Source organism: Lepisosteus oculatus, chromosome 12 (assembly GCF_040954835.1).
Source record: "Lepisosteus oculatus isolate fLepOcu1 chromosome 12, fLepOcu1.hap2, whole genome shotgun sequence".
NCBI classification, from domain to species: Eukaryota; Metazoa; Chordata; class Actinopteri; order Semionotiformes; family Lepisosteidae; genus Lepisosteus; species Lepisosteus oculatus.
The window spans coordinates 32,657,217-32,680,812 of record NC_090707.1 but is presented as its reverse complement, the minus strand read 5'-3'; the positions used below and the strand labels follow the sequence as shown (position 1 = coordinate 32,680,812).

Below are 23,596 nucleotides of genomic sequence, written 5' to 3'. Positions count from 1 at the left end.
TGTCCTATTTTCATCTTCCAATCTGTACGAGATTGGATTCTCTGCACTTTTGATGATCAAAGGTAAGACTGGAACAGACTTCATGTTGAAAGTGACTTGTATTGTGTGCTGTCTTCCATAGACCTGAGAATTTTAAAATTCCTGGCAAATGTGCAGAATCCCAGCTTACATTGCTCATGTTTGAAGCCAACTCTTAAATTAAACTGAAGTACAAATGTGAATCTGGGTCATACTACCTTCAATCTAGTTTCACTAGTGATTACATTAAAAATGTTTTATTGCCGAAAGATTAAGTTCCCATCAGCAATTGCAATTAAATACATTTTTGAAATGTTTAAATAAAATTATTAGCCCCCTACAGCAAGGGAGAGGGCTGTGGTTTTGTGATAACTGAAAGGGGGTATTGTGTTTCAGTAGCTGAGATCCGATTCCCTTATTCATTTTGCTATAAGTTATGTTATTTCGGAGTGTAACCTAGACTTATAACGGGACCTTTTTGTACTGTATTTGTTTAGCTACAAGGGAAACCTACACTTAATCTATTTCATGGTCTTTGACTGACTTTTAGACCATTAATTCTTATGGGAACTCATTTATTAATGCTTTAATTCGCACAGGCGAAATTTACTCTCTTCACTTCATAACCCTACACATTAGTTCTTGTGGAGAACAATTCTACCTTTATACACTGTTTTGCCACTTGTCATGATCTTGTCATGTTGTCTAACGGGGACTGGCTGTACCGTGATAAGGCAAGAATTATGTTAAACAAAGTGTATTACTCGGTGACTGGCCCCGTTTCTAAAATTGTTTTAAAGGGACTTTGTCAATATATAGCTCCAGGATCCCAGGTCTTTTGAGATAGATATGCACAGTGGTGTGCATAAGGAAACTTCTCCTTTGGTAAGTTATCCAGCTTGGCCTTTTTTGCTTGTACTTTTAAATTTGAATTTCTGTAGTGCCTGAGCTTTGAGAGGTTTGTCTAATTGGCTACAAGTCAGCTATTTCTTGGAGATCTGCTGTATTCAGTTACATATGAATGACATCAGATTACTAGGCTGGTCGTCTGTTCACTGTCCCCAGGACTAAATCATGGACGTTTGGTGACTGTGCCTTTTTTGTCGCTGCTCTAGAGTTGTGGAATAATCTTCCTCAAACTCTGTGATAGACAAATTCTTTCACTCTCTCTAAATTCAAACTTAACATTTTGTGTAGGCCTATATTTAATTGGCCTACATCCTTATAAACCTAAGTGCTCTTGTTATTTTCTCCTTCTTTTTCCTTTTTTTGTCTTTTTCTTTATTCACTATGTGCAGCATAAGTTATTTTTATATTTATTATTTTGTTGTTGTTGTTGTTGTGTAAAAAGCCTTTGATAACCTAACCTTGTAACCTCATATCACTTATCCCTTGATGATGAATTCAGGCAGTTTGGATTTTAGATAGATTCCTCCTAGTAGTGTAGTATTATACAGTATCTCCACCTGGGTGGCTTCATCTGTGTAGTTAAAATTGCATTATGGTCTAAGAGAACCATGGAGAAAAATTGGTGTTCCAATAGAATTAAGAGTATAGTCACGTCTTTTTTGAATGTTTTGAAAGTATGTGTAGTCTCTAGCAAAGTAAAGGTTTATTCGTGCTGAAAAGAAAAGCCTACGCATGCTGACACAGCTACCTACTGTACTTGAAATAGTTTCTAGCAGTTGATATCATGTCAGTAAATTCAAAGCAATTGTTAAAGCTGCCCAAAAAACATACTGTAGGCTTGTGCATTGGTGACAATGAGATTAGATTGGTACATTATCCATATTTGTACTGCCAGTGGCCTTAGTTCTTTGATAAGCCAAGGTAGAACTTAGGGTCTTTTGTGGTGGGTGTATAAACATTAATATGAACCTCATTTTGCCACAGTTGTGAAGACTGATTGAATCTGAGGGTCCCACGTGTGCCTCTTATAGTCACATAGCAACATTGCCCTCATGCAGAACCAGAGCGTTCTTATATACTAACTTTAAATCCTCTAAAGTTAAAGAGATAAAACCTTAATTTGAAACATTATCAAAGCAATCCGTGCTTTATTTAGTGCCTTATAAATTGAATTGAATTATGAGTGAATCTGCAGCAGATGTATCCAGGCAGCCCATGTAGCAAGGATCTATAGCAGTATAAAAAGTACAAAGGTATTGACAAATCCGCAGATCCTTATCACTCCACGAAGCTGGCCTGTGAGTTTTTTTCTCCCATCTCGGCCGTTTCAAACTTGTCGTTGGTCTCACAGTGGCGTCTCTCGCCTGTTTCCTGTCTGGGTCCTCAGTTTGGAGGGACGGTTTGGTCTAGGCAGTGACTGGAGGTATGATGCACCTTCTGTGTCTTGACAAACGAGCATTCTGTGCTCACAGGGATATTCAGAAATTTCAGTGTTCAAATAGTCCCTTCTCCGGATCTGTGCTTTTCAATGACCTTATCCCAGAGAAGTTTAAAAAGAGAAACTGAAGCAAAATAGTTCAAATGATTAAGAATGGATGAACTTGTTTAAAACCTCGTGCTGTTTTGGCCACCTGCTGCGTTCTTGGTTCGCCTCTGTCACTGGTTTTGATCAAATAGTGTTTTGCAGATGCCCTGTTGCATTTTATTCACTATGTACTGTCTAACAGAAATAGGAAGGCTATTAAAAAAAAAGTCAGAAAGGAGCAGGGAAACTGATCCTTGTGGTCTGTGCTTCCTTGTTTGGTTCAGAACAGCAGTGTGTCTGGAAACTGGCGGCCTATATTATGACCAGCACCGCAGCTGACCAACATAGTTACCATTTTTACACAAACCTCAACTTGAGCTTTTTTCCCCTTTTTTTCTGGCTTGTAGAGTTTCTGTTTCTGGCAGTGTATTTTTAACTGGTTTAATTTCATATTAGCTGTGATTTCAGCAAAGACACCTCTCTGTGCTTCCTTTTTCACTGCTTTTCTGTTCCAATTAGGCAGCAGAAACACTGTGTATATAGAAAGTGAAAGACTTCCCTCTAAAACCATGTTCTTTTGTTTGGAAACTTGGGTAAGCACTGCAAAATAGTTGCCAAACAATTTATTTGTATTCCTAGAGTACACAGTTTGGCTAAAGTGTGCCATGGAACATTATATTCTTGGGGAATAATTTTGTAAATGATAGAACAACCAAGATAAAAGCAAATAGCAGTGGCCCGTAAAGCTTGTAAATTGTTCGATGTTGTAATTGCTTTACTCATTGGCTTATTATTTAAAAAAGAAGATGCAGCTGGGTAATATATCGACCTTATTTCTACATTTTAGATCAATAATTGTGTGAATGAAAGCTGAAACAATTAAAAATATTTTTTTTAAATATTTAATAAAATGTTAAATATTTTCTTATCTATATGCTAAAACGTTAAAAATGTGATTCCGCTTTCAAATGCTAGAGCGTGAAAAAATGTTATTCTCACTCCTAATTGCCCTTCCAGTAGTTTTTAGTTCTGCTTCTGCCACCTCTGACCCGGAAGGCACCAGCCTGCAAGAAGATAAAGTCATAAAGCTGTAGAAATCAGACTGGGGTCATTACTCCTGACCTGGCTCGAGTGAATTTTAAACAGACACCTGCTGTTGTACGTGACACGGACTTAAAGGTGGGATAACATCAGGAGTAGCCTCTGCATGCCATAAAGGGTATGATCACTCTTAAAACCCCATTCATGGTAGTAACCTGGCTAGACTGTAAAACCCTCTGTAACACTGTTGTAATTCAGGGCACTGTGGGGAATACACCTTTTGTGTGTCACCTTTGGCGCTCTCAGGAAATGTATATTTTTGTTACAATTAAAATCATCTAAAACCTTCCCTGGACTCCTAACATCCCGACAGAGCCATTTAGGTTGTATTTCAGTTCTTTTTTTTTTTTTAGGATTCTGAAAAGAGTCTTGTTGAAGATAAGTGTCGTATTGAAAAGAAAACTGTGTATGGATTTAGAACGGTTAGATTCAAATGATACAATGTGTTCATCATTACAGAGAAGGAGGAGGAGGACAATAGAACAGCAGAGAAAGTAGTCTAGTTCAGACTGTTTTTAAACGAGTGTTGTGAATATTCTGCAGCATTATCGAATTGAATTTTTAAAACTATGCAATTTAAAGGGAGCAGCCCTGCAGGAAATCAGAGTAATTAATAATAATTCCTTATACTTCTGTAGCGCTTTTCTGGACACTCCACTCAACACACTTTACAGGTAACTGGGACTCCTCTCCACCACCACCAATGTGCAGCACCACCACAAGTGCCGTTACAGAATATACACAAACTAGTAAAATTCCCAAATGATATAAAATAAGATCACTTTATTGGCCAGATACAATTTCTTGTATGAGGAATTTGTCTTTTCGCATGCACCAACTTGCTCTCCATGAGACACACAGACAGGGAGAGAGAAGCTTTGGATCAGAGTGCAGGGTCAGCCATTTATAAAGCACTCCTGGACCAGTTAGGGTTAAGGGCCTTGCTCAGGGGCCCAACGGAGTAGGATTCCTCTGCCGGCCGCAGGATTCAAACCGGCAACCTTCCAGCCACAGGCGCAGATCCTTAGCCACAGAGCCACCGCACTATAGGGTGGCTATGGTAGAGATCGGTAAGGGAATTGCGATTACAAAATTATGGATTTTCACAGTTAGTGCAAAGTGATCTATAGTGGCAGGAGGAATATACCCAATTTATCGTGTTACATAAAGCTGTACACCAAAGGGATTTCTTTATGTAGAGTCTACTGTCTTCTCAACAAAACAATGTTGGGTAACAAAAATGTTTTAAAAAAACATGCTTGGGGATAAAAGCGGTAGTTTGATATTTCATTTTTATTTTTTAAATCTTTCTAATGCAATGATAAAACCTAATCTACAATGTTTTGGTGACCTTATTACAAAAAGGATTTGAGAAGAGCAAAAAGAGAGCTTCCTTGTACTGGGGGCTTGTGCTATAAGGACAGGTTAAGGGAGCAAAATCTTTGTAGGACATTAAACGGAAATTTAGGTACGTAAAATCCCATGAACCATACACGCAGACTACTAAGGGGTGTACTGAGTTCTGTAATTAGTTATACAAGGACAAGGGTTCAAAACTGGAAACTAAAAAGATAGAATTGGAGGTACTTCCTTACGCAGAGAGATGCAGATGTCTCTGCCTAGTGGTTGCAGCCTAACCTCTAGACTCCTTCACGTAATGGGTGGACAAACCAAATGAGCAGGATGGGCTCAATTTTACTGTCACCTGTTATGTTTTATGTTCCCTTATCATCCCATAGCACCTTGCTATGCTCTCCTCCGTGCCTATATTAGAATAAGACTTGGTAGCTGGTGGTTTCGATGTCATTGAAAATGTGACAAACTCCCTCTGACGAGAAACGTTAAGTTGAATTTTATTTCGGAAAGACCAAGACTGGTAAGTTGTAAGGGGTTTTTCATTTTCTTAGTCATCATTCTGAAGTTATGGAGGTCTCTCAGGCATTTCAATTTTATATGGGATCATTAGGACACGTTCACCAATCTAGTCGGCCTTGTCATTCAAGTCCAATGCTTGGAGGCAGATGCTGAAGGTGAGATTTAATTACATGCTACTCATTGCCCTGCAAAAGTGTTCTCCTCTTTCCAGTAATGTCCCAATTTGTTTAATAATAATAATTGCTTACACTTATATGCGCTTTTCTGGACACTCCACTCAAAGCGCTTTACAGGTAATGGGGACTCCCCTCCACCACCACCAATGTGCAGTCCCACCTGGATGATGCGACGGCAGCCGTAGTGCGCCAGAACGCTCACCACACATCAGCTATCAGTGGGGAGGAGAGCAGAGTAATGAAGCCAGTTCAGAGATGAGGATTATTAGGAGGCCATGATTGGTAAGGGCCAATGGGAAATTTGGCCAGGACGCCGGGGTTACACCCCTACTCTTTTCGAGAAACACCCTGGGATTTTTAATGACCACAGAGAGTCAGGACCTCGGTTTTACATCTCATCCGAATGACGGCACCTGTTTACAGTATAGTGTCCCTGTCACTATACTGGGGCATTGTGACCCACACAGACCGCAGGGTGAGTGCCCCCTGCTGGCCCCACTAACACCTCTTCCAGCAGCAACCATAGTTTTTCCCAGGAGGTCTCTCCCATCCAGGTACTGACCAGGCTCACACCTGCTGAGCTTCAGTGGGCTGCCAGTGGTGAGTTGCAGGGTGATATGGCTGCTGGCCATAGATCTAATACATATTTTTAAATGAATATTTTTGAATACTCCATCTTATGTGAAATACTTAAACTTTAAAAGCAGTTAAATGTTTGTAAAAGCTGCAGGGATACACGTGTTAGTTGCCTAACTCTTCACCTCCCCATGTCAGTGCTGCTGGACGCACCTTACAGCAGTTACAGCTCTGAGTCACCTTGCAGTTTTGCACACGGTGCTGGCACCATTTTTGCCCATTCTTTGCAAATTTAAACTGTTTTATTAGGTGTTTAAAAAGAACATTGCAATCAGAAGTCTAGCTAAGGGAGAGAAAGTATGATTATTAGATATTTTCAGTGAAATTATAATAATTACAACTTAATTAGGAAGTTCAAAGAATATATTTGTTTTTTTTCATTAATGGTTTATTACAGGTGAACTTTTCATTGTTCAACCGTATTTATAAGTTTAAAGAAAAATTAGTGAAGCTGTTTTCTTACAGTGTTGATTTAAAATGTTGAAAGCTTTGTGCTAATATGGTTACTTTTTTTGAGCAATTGTTCAACCTTGACTTTTGTCAGTGTTAAGTACATCTACTTTACATTTGTTGAATGTAGGGAGAAATGTGGAAAGGTTTAAAATGAGTTCCAGTGTTAGCCCACTTGCTAGATAAAAGGGATTGTTCCCTTTCACTGTTTGCAGTTTTCGCTCATGAACTGTCCTGCCTTCCAGGTTTGTGAGCAGCTTGTACGCCCCCTGCTGGCCGTGAGCAGGCTGTTGCACTGCCAGGTGCAGGAGCTGACAGCCCTGCTTCAGAGGAAGGACGCGGAAATTCAAGATTACCGGGAGAGTGGGGTCTCGCTGAGCCGAGGTGAGAGTTAGTGGTAGGCACAGCGCTGTCATTCAGACGTGGGTAAAGGACAACACTTGTTGATCTTTTTTAACTTTGTTCAGTTTTGGGATTCTTCTGCCTGTTTGGTAAAAAATACGCTTGGCCTCTGAAGCTTGCTGCTGTACCCCATTGAGTGCTGAAACTTTTTTAACCCTTTTTTCCCCACCAGGAGTTTTTTTTTCCCATTTTGAATGAATGGGGAAGGGTTTTATATACAGTCAATGCAATGTTTTCACTTTACATTTAACAGGTGATCCCTATAGCGCTGGTTTGTTTTGTAACTAGTATCCTGTAGTTTTCAAATGACTCTTAATGGTTGCCTATCACTAACCACACCATCGGAGATTTAACAAGAGTAGAAATCCTTATGTAATTAGACTATTGAATTGGTGTGAGATTATAAATTAAAATATTTTAAATTTTACATATCATCTTTTAAACATTTGTGCTGAAAAACAAACTAGATTATACTAACTAGTTTATATATATATATTTTTTACTTTAGGCAGTTACCAGTTTTTGATGGGTGCTACCCTTAAACCCTTAACTGTGCGAAGACAGGCTGTCAGACTGCTTCAGCTCCTCAGGTGGCAAAATGCACAAAGCCTTGTCAGAGAGCACCTTCATCAGATGGGTGACTCATTATAATTGCACAATCCCTCACTTGATTGCACCGACATTGGAAGGACAGCACAGATCTGCAGGACTTGTCTTAAACACACAGACAGCAAGGACATCGTTTAGTTTTTGTCAAGGTTTAAAAAGCGCAGACCCAGGTTCCTTGTCGGTCCTCAAAATGGACATTTTCATTTAATAAATAAAGATCACAAATGATAGGTGTCCATGTGGCCCACACAGCCTGCTTGATTGCCAGCACTTATAGGATCTGGGTGTCTCATCCAGCCATTTCTGGAAAGACACCAGGGTAAGAAAAGATAAGATCACTTTATTGGCCATATACAATCTCTTGCATTAGGAATTTGTCTTTTCGCATACCCCAGCTTGCACTCCATGAGACACACTGGCAGAAAGACGGGGAGAGAGAAGCTTGGGGTCAGAGCGCAGGGTCAGCCATTTATACAGCACCCCTGGAGCAGTTGGGGTTAAGGACCTTGCTCAGGGGCCCAATGGAGTAGGATTCCTCTGCTGGCCGCGGGATTTAAACCTGCAACCTTCCTGCCACAGGCGCAGATCCTTAGCCACAGAACCGCTGCTCCACCGTTTAAACATTCCCTTTTTGTAACTGTTTGCCTCCCTGTCTCAATGTTATAAGTGTTAAAGCTGGTGCATGTTAAACTGTTTTAAAGGTCCGTTGGGTTGACTTTGTCAGTACCATTGAGGATTTTGAGCACACCAATCAAGTTGCTCCATAGTTTTCTCTGTTCAAGATCAGTTCTTTCCATCTTTTTGATATCTTGCCTCAGCACATGACAGTGTTATTAAAGGCAGTTATTGTCTCATATTGAACTGCTCCTTTTGCGCTGGACAGTTCTGCCTTATAGTTGTAGCATTTGTGCAAACGAGTGTTTAAGGTAATAGTAATTTAGTTGTGACTCTTTAATAAGTTTGACTTGTGGCTTTCAATTAACAGGTCGCTTGGAAACTGAAGTGTTTGTAGAGCAGCACTACGTGGAGCATTTCCTTTCTGAGGTGAGAAAAAAATAAATCATTTTTTGTTGTTTACGAAGGAGTTTGGGGAAAAAGTCTGCAGTCTGCACTGGTATAAGCAAAGCTCATAAAAATACTTGTGAATAGAATCTGTGTAGTCCTCTGATTTCTGCCAATAGGTAGGCCTCTCATGTTTTGCAAAGGGCTTAAATTAATTTGGCAGTTATGTTCTGCATACATTGATTAAAATATAGAATGACAGCGATTTGTATTGGTCGATGTTAATGCCTTTATGTTCATTGTATGTTTAGATCTTTACTCGTGGGTACTGTATATAATTTCATACTGCCCTCAAAGAAACACAGTTGCTTTTCTTTAGTAGTAGTGTTTAATGTTCACTAAATAAGGAATTTTCACTTTTGCTCTAGGGAAAAGAGGTTCAATGTTAAATAGTATATTGGATGTTATTTTTTATCTGCATTTAAAATTAATGCAAATTTGGCATATTAATGGAAAGATGTGCATTCTACATTTAGGAATTGCAGTAAAGCTGTAAAGCAGTAGTTCTCCATCCTGACCATGAAGTACCCCTGTCATTTTTAGTCTTCATTACAGTTTAGTTTAGGTAAGCTTATAGAACCTTTAGCTGAGCTGTTTTTGAAAATGATGCTTATTATGGGAGTTTCTGATGCAGTATCATTCTCACCTGTTATCTGTACCTTAAATACTAACCTGTTAGGAGGTGTTCAGGAAACCGAGAGTGAATTTAAAATCTGATGCAATGTTTTTTGGAAATAATACGCATAAGAGATTATTTCTGAATCTAAGACAAACAAGAAATTAAGTATTGAATTATTTAATCACAATCCACAACAAACTCCAGTTGACAAAGGGTTACTCCAATATGGTGGAAACACTGTTTGTCCTTATGCAACTTACTGTATATAGTTCTTGTGACTTTCTGTGCTAGGGTCTTCACTTCGTTTGCAAAAACGTGAGACATTGTGCAGTATGTGGCGGTTTATATTTGAATTCTCGTAAAAGAGACGAATACCCAAACCTACGGTAAGCCCCCACCTGTGAAATTGACTTCTGCACAAAAACGTTTCAGATTTGCAGAAATAAAAGCACGGGCTGTCCTGTGGTATAGCACTAAAAAAGAAGGTTCCTGGAGCTTTTGATAATATGAAGAATAAATATGTGGAAATGTGAAACAGAGCCTGCTTTGGTTACGGAGGAAGAGTGCTGCTTTGATCAAAGCCTCTGCATAAAATGGAGGCACTTGTGTGCTTTTTTACCAAGGTGTAGTTTTGAGGGTTGGGGGTTGCTGTCATCGTCAGCAGTGTCCTTCAGACTGGAAGGGCAAGAAGGAAGCCCAGATAAAATTATCCTAGGCTGGGAAGTGGTTGGTGAATAGTTCATCTGTTTACATTTACGCTGTTCACAGTATCTTTTTGTGTGATATTCTGCGATGACATGAAAACAGTCCTTATTTATCATAGTGCATAAGAACATAAAAACCGAAACGGACAAATAGAAGCCCACTTGACCTGTCTAGACTGGCTGGCTGACTGGTCGTAGTGTGCTTGTGGGTAAAAAAATGTAGGTTTATAATTACGCATTTTGGGTTTTAACAGGTTGGGCCTGTTATATTAGAGCTGTGGGAGAGTCTGTGCCATAAAGGTGAAAGTTGTTCTGCGAGATAACCGTGTGCCTCTGTTTTCAGGTACTTGCTGTGCTATGGCTCTATTTTCGGTTCAGTTTTTTATTTATGCTTTCTCAAAACTTGCTGTGGGTCTACCCAATCATAATCTAGATCCCGGCTGAAACACGCTCATTAGACTATATATTGAATTATACCCTTTTGTCATTAATGTGGTGCATATACTGTAGGAGTCATAGTCATATTGGTAGTCTTTAGACCAAGCTAGAAATTCTAAATAAGCTCTGAAATATATTAGGCAAGCAAAGTGGGGGGGAAAAAAAGTATATTTTTGGGGGATACATTTTATTGTAGCCAAGTAGAGCTTTGTGCTCTGTTAACAAACTTAAGAAAAAATGCTGAATGAAGGTTTTCTGTGTTTTTGGCAGCATTTATTTGCAATGGAGGTGCCCAATCGACGGTTCCTTGTACTGCTCTAGTAGTGGTGAATTTCATTTTGGCGTTTTATTTTAAACCCGGAAATATTTTTTTTTTTGTGGGAATTGTGTTTTTTATCACCAAACTCTTGTAACCTTTCTGATAGCTGATGGCAAGGTGGGGAGTACACCCTAGTAGGGGGTGATAATCACGGCTGGCCCCTGGCTTCGGCCAACTAGGTGGCTGCCTAGGGCCCCAAGGCCACCAGGGGGCCCCCTCAATGTGCAACACAACACAATTGTGTTCAAGCAGTTCCCTCCAGTGTGCCTTCCTATTTCTGCTGTCCTGATCTAGGTTGTTAAAGTTTGTTTGATATAAATTGTAATATTAATTAATTATAATATATTATTAATATTATTAGTTGTGAAATGTAAGTGTAGTATTTGATTTCACTGATGTAGTAAATGACTCTCATCTTTGCCGAAAAATGACAATATCGGCGTGGTTTGAGCTGCCGCTGCACTGAATGCTGCGTGTTTCATTTCAGGAGGTAGTAAATGTAATGAATCATCAATAAAATTACTCGTCACAACATCCGACATGCAATGAAACGTTAAAAGTGACCTTTTATTTCCATAACAAACCGTGTTGTAACGGTTAGAGATTAGAATCCTGTGGTCGCAAGTGGTAAACATACATCTACCTCCAGAAGGACATACCGGTCAGGCACAGAGAGAAGGAAGAGCCAGATAAGCGATCTCAGAACAGAGCTAGGCCACTGTAATCATGGATTTGTGTTTCATTTGGTTGTGGGACCTGTACAGTTGAATGCAAAACGTTGGGCCCCCCTGGTCTAATTGCATGTTTCACTGAATCTCTAAGTGAAAAGAAGTTAACACAGCCTCTGCAGGGTACAAACTTAAACATGACACATTTCTGCACATTTTAATCCACAATTACTATTTACTTGCTCAGAAACTAATCCAATATGCATGGCGGAAGTCACATGTCACAGCAATGGCGCTGCAGAAAGGCTTAGCTGACACCGGAGTAGTGGTCCACAGAATTGTTTTGCTTACAGAATTCAATTCAATTGCAGAATTGCATTGCTTGCACAAAAATGATCCTCATGGAAGAGTTGTCCGAAGGCATGCCCTAGCTTTTCGGTGGCCCTAGACAAGGTTTTGGGAAGAGGGCCCTCCAAGATCATGATTTGTGTGGACAGTACTATTATCAGCTCCCACCCCCAAATAATTTGACTATTTAGAGTCAAATTAAATAGACTATTAAATAAATGAATTGTCTAACTAGAAAACTTTTATTAACCAGCTCTGAAGAACACATCACACATAACTGACAAGAATAAGAAGCACACGTTTCACAAAGATCACATGGGTTTTAACACCCAGATAGTAATTACGTGAAACGGGAGTCTTTTATCTTCTAATAAAATATCTCAAGTAGATTATACGTCTGGCTTGTCTATCTGACACCCCTACTCTTTTCGAGGAAAACGCCCTGGGATTTTTAATGACCACTGAGAATCTGGATCTTGGTTTTACGTCACATTCGAAGGACGGCACCTTTTTACAGTATAGTGTCCCCATCACTATACTGGTGTATTAGGACTCACGTAGACCACAGGGTGAGCGCCCCCTGCTGGCCCCACTAACACCTCTTCCAGCAGCAACCTTAGTTTTTCCCAGGAGGTCTCCCATCCAGGTATTGACCAGGCTCACACCTGCAGTGGCTTGCCAGTTATGAGTTTCAGGGTGATATGGCTGCAGTAGGTCAGTGATAAAGTAGGTTTATTGGAATTCGTCTATAAGCCACTGACAAGCTGTATGTATTCAACTGTGCATGCTTGTAGCATAATACATGAGTTGCTGGATCAGTACTGTTAATCTTTTCCTGTATCACATTGTACAGGTTAGTCAAAATGCTGTCAACAACTGCTGACAGTTTATTGCAAATTAATTACATGGGTTACCGTGACAAAAAAGGTTTCAAACGAAAGCATAAATATCAGTTTCTAATAGTTACTTGCACTTTTTCGCCATCTGTGGAGGAGAAAACAAAACATTCGTAAAATAACTGGCATTTATACTTGTCGACAACATTTTGACTAACCCTTTATTACCAAGCTTGTGGTCTTTTGTACTTTTTTAATAGCTTATAAAAATGTTTTTTTTTTAACAGTTAATAGTCTAAGATTTTATTCTTAAGTAATAATGGAGTAATTCTAGGTCGTATTTACATTACTGTAGTTGTAGTTATCTTACTTGAATGTCATAAGGAGTAATTAAGCAGTAGGTATGATTGTGTCATCTTGTGAAGTATTTTCGTAATATGCCATTACTACTGTCTTAATCTTTTGGATGTAACTCAATTCCATGTAATGGAATGTTTTGAAATCCCAAAAACCTGTTTTGGCTGGGTGTTTTGCGATGTTTGCAGTGTGTTTTCAGATTGTTTCCTTTCTTATACACCCTGTTTCTTTAAAGCCACTATGTGAAACTATAGGCGCTGTCCCAACTCTGCCACCATATGAAGCTTCTTCTGTGACGCCAATACAACTTTCAATGTGTGTTTTACGCCGTTTTAAAATTCGGCTTTGAAGCGAGGTACCTCTTGCTTTTTGAGTAACTTTTATTACCTCCTTCAGTGTGCCCGTGGAACACAGTGCATCCCGAAACATTCCAGGATTCTAGAATGATATCACTCGAGGCAAATGTCACGTGATGGGAGGGTTAAGGCAAAGAAAGTGTAGATTCTGTCTTACATTTAACCGCATAGTTGCCTATTTTGAAAAATGGGTGGAAAATAGACAGGGAGAATGCTTGTTTCCAAAATTGGCGGCGGGTTTGCAGCCATGTGCGACCTTGTTTGGTTCACAGCAGCTCCCAGATGTTGAGGTCAGCGTCCACAAAGCCAGCAGGCAGATCCGAGCGCGGAGCAAGAGTAGTGTCAGGGCTTCCTGCCTCTGCAGCGAGTCGCAGGAACAGAGGGAAAGGAGGGGTAGGATCCCCTCCACCTCCCTGGGAAATGGGAGTCTTGTACGAAGTGTTGCTCTGTCCTGGAATGCAGCCACATCCAAAAATGAGGAAGCCTGCTGCCCATCTGCCAATATTGTCTTGTACAAAGTGGTCCTGAGAATATGCAGTAATTTCACGTTAGATAGGTGTTACATGCATTCCCGATTTAATGTATTTTGTTGTGATGTTTTTCAATGTAGTGTGGAAGAAGAATTAGTAAGACCGATGAGTAATAAAATCTCTTTGTGCTAAAGAAGCACAGAAGACAGGATTTTTTTTGCCTTACATTATTGGGTGACCACAAAGCATTTGCCCAGTTATCATATAATTTCCCTTAATTTGATCCTAGCCAGCAGTAAATGAAAATAGTTTTATAGCTATTAAGGGAGTCCTTGAGAGCCTTTCTTTTCCGTTTGAATTACTAAAGGCTCAATTTACAGTTTCGAAATTGAAAGACTTAAGGAAGAAATAATCAAATAAAAAAAAAACAGTCTCCTGTGAGGTTTTAGGGATCAGTCAGGCAGTATGGTAATGATGGCACTTTGAAGAAAAGAGTAGCAAATTGACAGTATTATTACTTCACCTCCCAGGATCTGGGATTTTGACTGTTAAGGTGTACTATTAAAGCAGGAAGCTATAATGTTCATACTATTTAGATTTCTTAAATTCAGTAGGAAAAGCTATGTATTACTGCTGTCCTTAGATTTGCATATGCGTAACTAATTTAATTAGTTGTTCCTTACTATTCCTTTATCATTTTATGAATTTCCTATTTACATTTTCATTTTTCCCATGAAAATGTATACTTCACTGTTGTTGCATATATTAATTACATCTGCTTAGGATCCTAGCAGAAAACGGCTTTTCCGCATGCTCTTCACTCTAGCGGATCCTACTTCATTTTAAGAATCTGTGTCTTCTGTCCCTTATTTGGGATGTTGGATGTCATTGACATTATTATGTTAACACCAGCATTGATGTATTGCCTTGGATATAGAAACAAGGTTAGTTGTCTTTCTCTCGACTCCAAAATATATTTGAACAAAATGACTTTTTAAACTGATTGACCACCACTGGGTAGGTGTATAAACGGGTGAAACCTTGCACACGAAATTGTAGTGTTAGAACATGGAGAGAGTCAAAGTACAACGTTACAAAAAACATGAACCCCCAAATCAGACTGGAGCCTCAGGTTGAAGGGGTAGCTCCTTTTTTAAAGAAGTGGCGCTGATAATGGGCACTTAATTATCTCGGACAACATTTGTTGTCCACAATGCAAGTATAATCATACATACACCCTTGCTGTAATAACATTTTCCTAACAATTTGTCAAATCAGCAGTAATCTGAACAATAATGCCAAAGTCTCTCATTTTGCTTAGCACATGGGACATAGCAACAGTAACTAGGAGGACACATCTTAACAAGGAACCGTATGCATTAATTACTCCACTGTGAGAATGCAGCCCAGTTGTCAGTCAAGATATCTTAAGGTAGAAACATAGTAATTTTAAACATTCTGGCCTTTTCGCCAGTGTCATGTATATCATTAGGAATGCGCAGAGTTTAAGTTTGACTAGAGATGGCCCAGAGAAATATTTCATTTTCATGATTATACATGTACGGTCTTCCCTTTAAATGGCGTTCTGTTGCATTCTGAAAAAAACCCCGTCTCCTCAGCCCTAGGCCTAAGCTTAACTTTGGCACTGAATGTTGTGGGAGTTTTGGTGGGCTTTGGTCCCCTTTCAAGTTATAAAGGCAAAGATTGCCTGCCAGGACTGGTAGCTCTCTCTGCACTTTAGTGTGGTCATTCAAACCCATTTACTTTGAAGACGTCGACAGAGAACCATCTAAACCATGAATTCATCAATTGAAATCGGTAGGTATCCTACATAATACATGCACAACAGTTATTATTTTTTTGTATGATAAGATTGCTTTAGTGATGTCATGTCCCAGTTCGGAAATTACAGAGGCGATTTCAAAACCACCCATTTTCTTGTATATTCCAATAACTGGCCTCTTGGGGTATTGGGTTTGATCTAGTTAGTACCATACAACTAAACCGCCATCTTAGACACTTCTGATTGAATTGATACAATCCAGACAGGTGCCGAAAGACTGGCCTCGCTCTCTATGAAGGTAAGCCTTCGAAAACCCAAATCAAGCACAGGCGGGTCAATGCAACTGCTTTGTTTCTTCAAATATGGGTCTTTTACGGTAAGCTTGAAAAAGTGCCATTTTTCCTGGTATTCTTAATTGTACTTCAAAAATAAGCATTCTATGGCTATGAGGTATCTTAGGTTTAAAGAACTGACGTACTCCGGCGGTTTTTGATCAGGGCTCAGAGGAGACATTTTGAGAACCAAAGGACCTACTGCAGGCTGCAGTAAAGTTACGAACCCCCGCCGTATTGATTTGGAATGCTTCTGAAGGTACCGGTAGCGGTGACACTTGTTACAAATACATTTGGATTGAGAGCCAGTTCATGTTTAGAAAATAGAGAGGATAGGTGATATGCAGTATATGATATATGCATTTGTACAAGGACCGCTCTTGCTCATTTCTGTCAGCAGTCGAGAGTCTGGTAGTTGCTGAAATTGCTAAACATGTTCATGATGCCACAGCGTTAAAAACAGCAGAAAGGTAATGAATGAGAGGAGGTCATTGGCCCACGTACCTTGTTCAGTAAGTAGCAGCCAATCCTCCAGCCTTTTCGTGAAGGAAGCCAGGTTTTTCACTGAGCTTCTTCATCCCAACTCCCACAGCCCTTTTAGTCAAGAAGCACCTCCCGTTTTCAGACTTAAATACACTTGTAGTTTCCAGATGTGACCTCTGTTGGGTTTCGTTTGTTTTGTCTTTGGGTTTGTGTGAAACCACAGCACCTGGAGGAAACCTGCGCAAACTCAGGGAGAACATACAAACTCCACGCAGACAGCACCTCAGGAATTGAACCCCGAACCCCAGCGCAGCTAAAGAGCAATGCTAGCTACTCTGCGGCCTCCACCACTTTTTTACTGTTCGTAATTTCATTATATTGTGTTGAATTACACCCCAAAGGTTCGGTGTCTCAAGTCTATATGCAACCCAAATCTTACATATGTCTGAAGCACCCCTTTCTTAGAAGTTGCATGAACACATGTAGATCCTCCTGTATTTGCCCGAGCTGCGTCTGTGGGTGAGGAAGAAGGCACTAAACAGCAGAATTGGGAGGTCCCAGGGGTGTATCGAGGTCAATGGGTGTGCGGTGCTCACAGAGCATGAGAGAGAATGTGCTGTTAGAGCAGCTAGCAGTCCATGAGGTAGAGAGAGAAAGCAAGGACCTTTCCCCTGTTTATATAGGGAAAGAGAGAAATGAAAAGGCATTTTATGATTTTATAATCAAGAATAATTAAACACCAAACATAGCGTAGAATTAAAAAAATAGACTGTGCACGTAATGAATTAAAATGTCTTTTTGAACAAATATATAAAAAATAACTATACTCTAGACTGTATAGGCATGAATTTAACCCCAAAATAACTGAAAATGTATTTGATTCATTTCTGTTTTACGGTAAGCGGGAGTTCCGACTCGTGCGCAAGGGCGCCGCGAGACGGAAGAATCCGCCGGAACCCCGGAGGAGCGCGCACAACTTTCGTCTCCGTGCCGCGCTGCCGTACCGCCTCTCTTCTACACGTGTAACGTCATCCCGCCTCTTCTAGAACATTTTATGAGGGGCCCCACGCCAGGTTTTTCCGTGAAGTCGAATTGGCGTTGGCCGTCTTGCTTGTCCTGTGTCGAGGGTGAATAATGGTCATCTGCGTTTGGTTGTTGTTACGACCCCAAGTACCTAGGGGTAAAGGGGTGCAAAGTTTAGGATGATTTTAGATGCAGGTGGGTTTCTGGTGAGGGACTCGGGCAGCATGGCAAGAAGTTTTGGTGCAAAAGGGATTTATTTTGAAGTGAATAAGTGACTGGTACATAAACAGGACAAAATAACACACAGGGAAAGGGAACTAGAGTGGTGCCAAAGAAAAGAAAATAAACAAAATTGAGCTGGCTGGTTAAGCGAGGGAAAGCTGACCTAACTACCAAAACAGAACTCCAAACACTCGGTCTTCGACGTCTTCTAACGCCCTAGCTTACCTTCACTAACTACCCCAAAACCATACAAGACAAAAGGCACTCACCCATCCTAAACTAGTGTTACTAATACTACCAACTACGTGTACACAATGTACCCGACAACCTAAACTAACCCTATACACAAAAGTTCACACAAATACACAAGTGAACTACGAATACAAATAGGGGAAAACGAGAGTAGACACAAGGAACAGGGTACAAAAGAGCACAGAGGTTGATATAACACGTTAGGGCAAGGTAATGACGAAATAAGAATAAACACACAAACGAAAGTACAAGGAGACGAACGCAAACCAACAAAGCCGAAGCTATACGAAAACACACACACACGAAGGGAAACGAACGAAAACAGAGATGTGAAGCCGAAGCAAAACGAAAAGCTAAGCGAAACCGAAGCTGAGCCGAGCAGAACCAAAGTCAAGCGAAAGGCTCCTTCATTCTGAAAACCTCCAAGTTAAATACTGAATAAGCGGAGTTCTGATTGGTCGAGAGTTAATTGAAGATGACGTAATATGGACACAATGGTGTAATGATGGACCAATGGGGGAGGGAGAACAATCAAAGTCAGGAAGTGTGGAACATGGCACCAAAAACACACATGGACCAGACACTGGGCCGTAACAGTTCTCAATAGCACATTCCTTACGCTGTATGTTAGGACTTGCGTGTATATTGAAAAGTAGTCACTGCGCAGTGTTGCAGCACAAGTAGTAATAATAATAATAATAATAATAATAAACTTTATTTTATATAGCGCCTTTAAAGGTGGCTTCTCAAAGTGCTTTACAGGATGACAATAACTAAAAATAAGAAGACTACAACAATAAATAAGAAGATTTAACAAGATAAGACACAATAACAATTACAATTACAACAATACAACAATAACAATAGAGGAGACCGTGGAAGGTGGTACTAAGAAGAGCAGAGGGGTGAAGAATGGAACCAGTTAAGTAAAGGCTTTTCTGAAGAAGAAGGTTTTGAGTCTGGATTTGAAGGAGTTTAGAGAAGGTGACTCTCTGATATCCTTGGGCAAAGAGTTCCAGAGCTTGGGGGCATAGCAGGAGAAGGCCCTGTCGCCCATACAATGTAGACGGGCTTGGGGGACAGTAAGGAGGGCAGAATTTGAAGAGCGGAGGTTGCGAGGTGGGGAGTAGGGCGATAAAAGTTCAGACAGGTATTGAGGTGCCAAGCCATGTAAAGCCTTATAGGTGAGCATGAGGATTTTAAAGTCTATGCGGAATTTGACCGGAAGCCAGTGCAAGGACTCCAGGATAGGAGTAATGTGAACACTTGCACTAGACCTGGTCAGGATTCTGGCTGCTGAATTTTGGACATACTGCAGTTTGTTCAGAGTAGATTTAGATACCCCAGCGAGTAGAGCATTGCAGTAGTCAATTCGAGAGAATACAAATATGTTGATCAGCCAATGATAGCATAGGGTGTAGTCTTGCGATATTTCTAAGGTGAAAAAAAGATGTTTTGACAGTATGCTGTACATGTGAGTCGAATGTTAAGCCAGAATCGAATATAACCCCAAGGTTTTTCAATTTTGATTGAAGCTCAAGTAAAGAGCCATCTACAGATAGGGTTACAGGACTGGCTTTAAGAAGTTGATGGGGGGGTACCAATTAGCATGACTTCAGTCTTGTCACAGTTTAGATGAAGGAAGTTTTGAGTCATCCAAATTTTTATGTCAGAGATGCAATTAGATAGAATAGAGACAGCCACATCAGTGTCAGGTTTGGTATGGATGTATATTTGAGTATCGTCAGCGTAAAAATGAAAGCTGAGGCCATGTGATCTTAAAAGATGACCAAGTGGGAACATGTAAATGCTGAAGAGCAAGGGGCCCAGTATTGAGCCCTGGGGGACACCAGACTTGACAAGACCAATTTCAGACCTGTACCCATTGAGAGAGACAAAGTGGCAGGGATCAGTGAGGTAAGATTTAAACCATTTGAGGGCATTGTCCGAGACTCCAAACACAGTCTTGAGACGAGAAAGTAAGATGTTATGGTCAACAGTGTCAAAGGCAACACTGAGATCAAGAAGGATGAGTATGGAAAGAGAACCAGAATCAGAAACTATTAGGAGATCATTGGTGACTTTGACCAGGGCGGTTTCTGTGCTGTGAAGTTGCCGGAAGCCAGATTGGAGGGGTTCGAAAAGGTTGTTTGTCATGAGGTGGTTATGTAACTGAAGTGTGACAGCACATTCTAGAATTTTAGAGAGAAAGGGTAAGTTGGAGATGGGGCGAAAGTTGTTAAGATTGTCGAGAGCCATGTTAGGCTTCTTTGGCACGGGGGTCATAGCAGCAGTTTTGAGGACCGTTGGTACAATGCCGGTGCTCAAGGATTCATGTATAATATTGAGGACAATGGGACAGACCGATAGAAGAGAAACAGGACTGGAATAAAGTGGTGGGAATGGGATCTAAAATAGATGAGGTGGGTTTCATGCGCGTAACTCGTTTGTTTAGGGATGCTGAGTCAAGAAGAGAGAAGCTGGAGAGACGGGAACCAGAGAAGTTGGATGAGGAGGGAGGAGGTATGGAAATTATATCCGTAGTGGAGAGGATGAGATGCCGGATGTTGTCAATCTTAGAACTAAAGAAATCTAAGAATGTGTTGCAAAGTTGTGATGAGGCAGGTAATGTGGTAGGGCAGTTTGGCTTGAGCAGTCTGTTGATGGTGGAGAAAAGATGTCTGGGGTTGTTTTGGTGATTTTCAATGATGTGAGAGAAGTAGGTGGATCTAGCAGACTCTATAGTAACCTTATAATCAGATAAGTAATCTCTCCAGGCCTGATAATGTATATTTAGGCCAGAAAGACGCCACCTACGCTCACGTTTGTGACGGGCTGCCTTCATGAATTGCAGATGGTCATTGTACCAGGGGGCAGGGCGAGAGAAGGAGATAGTTCGAGTTTTTAAAGGAGCAAAGGTGTCGAGGGTAGATAAAAGAGCATTGTCAAGTAACTGTATTTTGTCCTCTAGAGGGTTAGAGGAAGAGAAAGAGGATAAGGAGGACAGAACAGAATTTGAACAAACCTTGGGTGATCAATTGCTCGCCAGTTGCGGAAATTTACACAGCATGAGGGGGAAGTGTTAGAAACCGGTAATTCCAGATTGAAGAGAATGGCTAAGTGGTCAGAGAGGCCTAGATCAAGGGGAGAGCAGTGGGAGACAAAGGAGTCATTTGCAATAATTAGATCTAAGGTGTGTCCTTTGTTATGAGTAAGGTCAAAGCATCCCAAAAGAGAAAGGAAGTCTTTAGCCAGACTGGAAGAGGTTGAATCAATGTGTATATTAAAGTCCCCTAGAATAAGGACTTTTAAACTTTTAAACTTAAGGGATAAGAATGAGAGAAAATCAGCAAACTCACCTAAGAAGACTTCACTGGGTTTGGGTGGTCTGAAAACTGTGGCAATAATAGTAGATTGGGGGATAGAAACATTTAAAACAAGACACTCAAAAGATGAGGGAGGAGGTATAGTTATAGGACTTAGACTGTAAAAAAGGGTTGTAAATAACAATGATGCCCACGCCTCTGCCTGAAAGACGTGGAAGGTCAAACAAACCATATCCAGGAGGAACTAGTTGGTTGAATAGGAGCCCATCGTTTTGTTTGTGCCATGTTTCGGTTAAACACAGAAGGTTAATTTACAATTAAACACTCAGGGCCGTCTAAACACTTGGCTGTACACACGAAGGTAACAGAAATGTATACCAATAATATGAAATGGAAGACAATGATCTTGACTTGTGAAAAATATTTTAAGTGTTTATGTGAGCCAATTACCACATTACTCTAGACAGACAGTGTTGGGGGGGAATAAAAATTGTAACAACATTTTAGGATGGATACGTTGTCACTCATTTTGTTTTCTGAAATGATGAACAGTGCCCCTAACCCAAATTGATAGAATATGTGTTTGGGACCACTTTCCCAGAAAGGTTTTTCAGTAAAGTTAAACCTCTGCCCTTCTTTCATTTAAATCCTATTTTTTTATAATTTAAATCAACTGTAAATAACACATAAGATTGATGTACAAATGCTGTGAGTGTTTTGCAACGTGATAGTTGTCCTTCCAGTTCTGTAGTTAAGACGACTTTACTTCAGTTAAGAGTAGTCGTTGAGTTGGATTGATTTATTGGATTAAGCCCACCTACTGTAGAAGAGATATAATGATCATCGGAATGTAGCTGTAGTAAGTGGGCCCATATTTCTGGTGCAGAATTCTTAATTGCTTTTGGAGAAAGTTTCAGGAGTCCGTCTCGGAAGTTAAAAGAAGTTTTTATTTCATGCGCATGGGAGCGAAACACACATGAGATGCTCAGTGTGTTTCTCAAAGTAATGAAACTAGGAACAGTCCTTAAATATTTTTCTGTTATCTATCACTCTTCCCTGTGCTGATCGGATTGAGTGTTCCAAAATCACGCACATCTTCCTACTTCCCTATTTGCTAAAGATGACTTATTTAAATACAATTGGTTACTTCGGTTTGTAGCACACATTCCTGCATAACAGTATAGAATTACTCAGTAGCCCTTGTGTCCAAAGTGTGTCCAAAGTGTGTCCAAAGTGTGTCCAAAGTTCACAGAGTCCCTCTCAACTTTGCAGAGTTTCGAAACATCTTTTTTTCCCTTGTCCAGAACTGATCTGATTTACGATGGGTAGGCTTCGGAAGTACAGCATCCTGTTGATTTCATGATTTCATTCTGGGTTCTTAATTGAGCCATTTGAAAATCAATGACCATCTATTTGGTAGCTTAGGAACCAGTAGTGAGCAACTAGTTTCCTACTTCTGTCAGTTCTGCATGGACTGATCATGAGAACAGATGGGTTCATGTGGAATGATGACCACGTTTAATCAGAAGAAACAAATGTGTGAGCTTTTTCCCGATTGCCTCTTTCTAGATCAAGTGTTTTTTTTTGTGGAAGCAAATTAAAATGTCTGATAAAATATAGGTGGAGCAGAGGTTTGTGGATGTAGTTTGAGGCTGTAAATTCTAAACAGGATAGGAAACTAAAAGGCAAATAGAAATAGGGCTTTATTTAATGTCAATAAATGGAGAATGGTGACCATTTCTTAGAGTTATTGCGCAACAGGTTAGTCAGTGGTGAGGGACAGGTGTGTGGTGGGCAGAGGACTGTTTGTTATTTCGTGGAGGAAATGAAGGCATACTTTATTTAATCAAGGAGGCTCTGGTTTTGGTTTAGTCATGACAGGTGTTGACTAAGTGATGCGCTGTGCTGGGTGTGCATCAGGTGTACCGCTTTGACTTCAGACCACAGAGTTCCAATTTTGTCTTGTCTGACCACAGTGCCACATGTTTGCACGTCATTTACAGTAGCTTCTTTCTTGCCAACCTCACAGGGGGGTTTGGAGATGTGATCTTCTCAGTTCCCTGCAAGCCCACTCTGTGGAACGACTGGGATGTTGTTGACCCATGGGCATTTTCCTCCCTTCCCAGCCACTGAACTCAATTTAAATTTCAAATTTGCTGTTGGCCCCGTTGTGGCATCCCTAACCAGTTTCCTGTTTGCCTGGTTGTTCAGTTTGGAGTGAGAGCCCGATCTTGGCCATGTCAAGGTGCCTTCTACTTCTGAATTCTCAAAGACGTATTAAGGGTTTTTTAATGTTT

General features: G+C 40.4%; 1 protein-coding gene across 2 annotated transcripts in view; it reads left to right on the top strand.

Moving 5' to 3' along the window:
* Nucleotides 1–23,596, top strand: part of nhej1 (nonhomologous end-joining factor 1) — a 118,176-nt gene that overhangs the window by 10,774 nt on the left and 83,806 nt on the right. For both annotated transcript variants that reach the window (XR_001479813.2, XM_015359479.2), the window contains exons 4-5: nt 6,936–7,074; nt 8,687–8,745. Coding sequence is in view for 1 of the 2 variants with exons in the window: in XM_015359479.2 (XP_015214965.2) it covers nt 6,936–7,074; nt 8,687–8,745 (198 nt within the window). In the remaining variant the exon portion in view is untranslated. The remainder of the gene's footprint in view (nt 1–6,935; nt 7,075–8,686; nt 8,746–23,596) is intronic.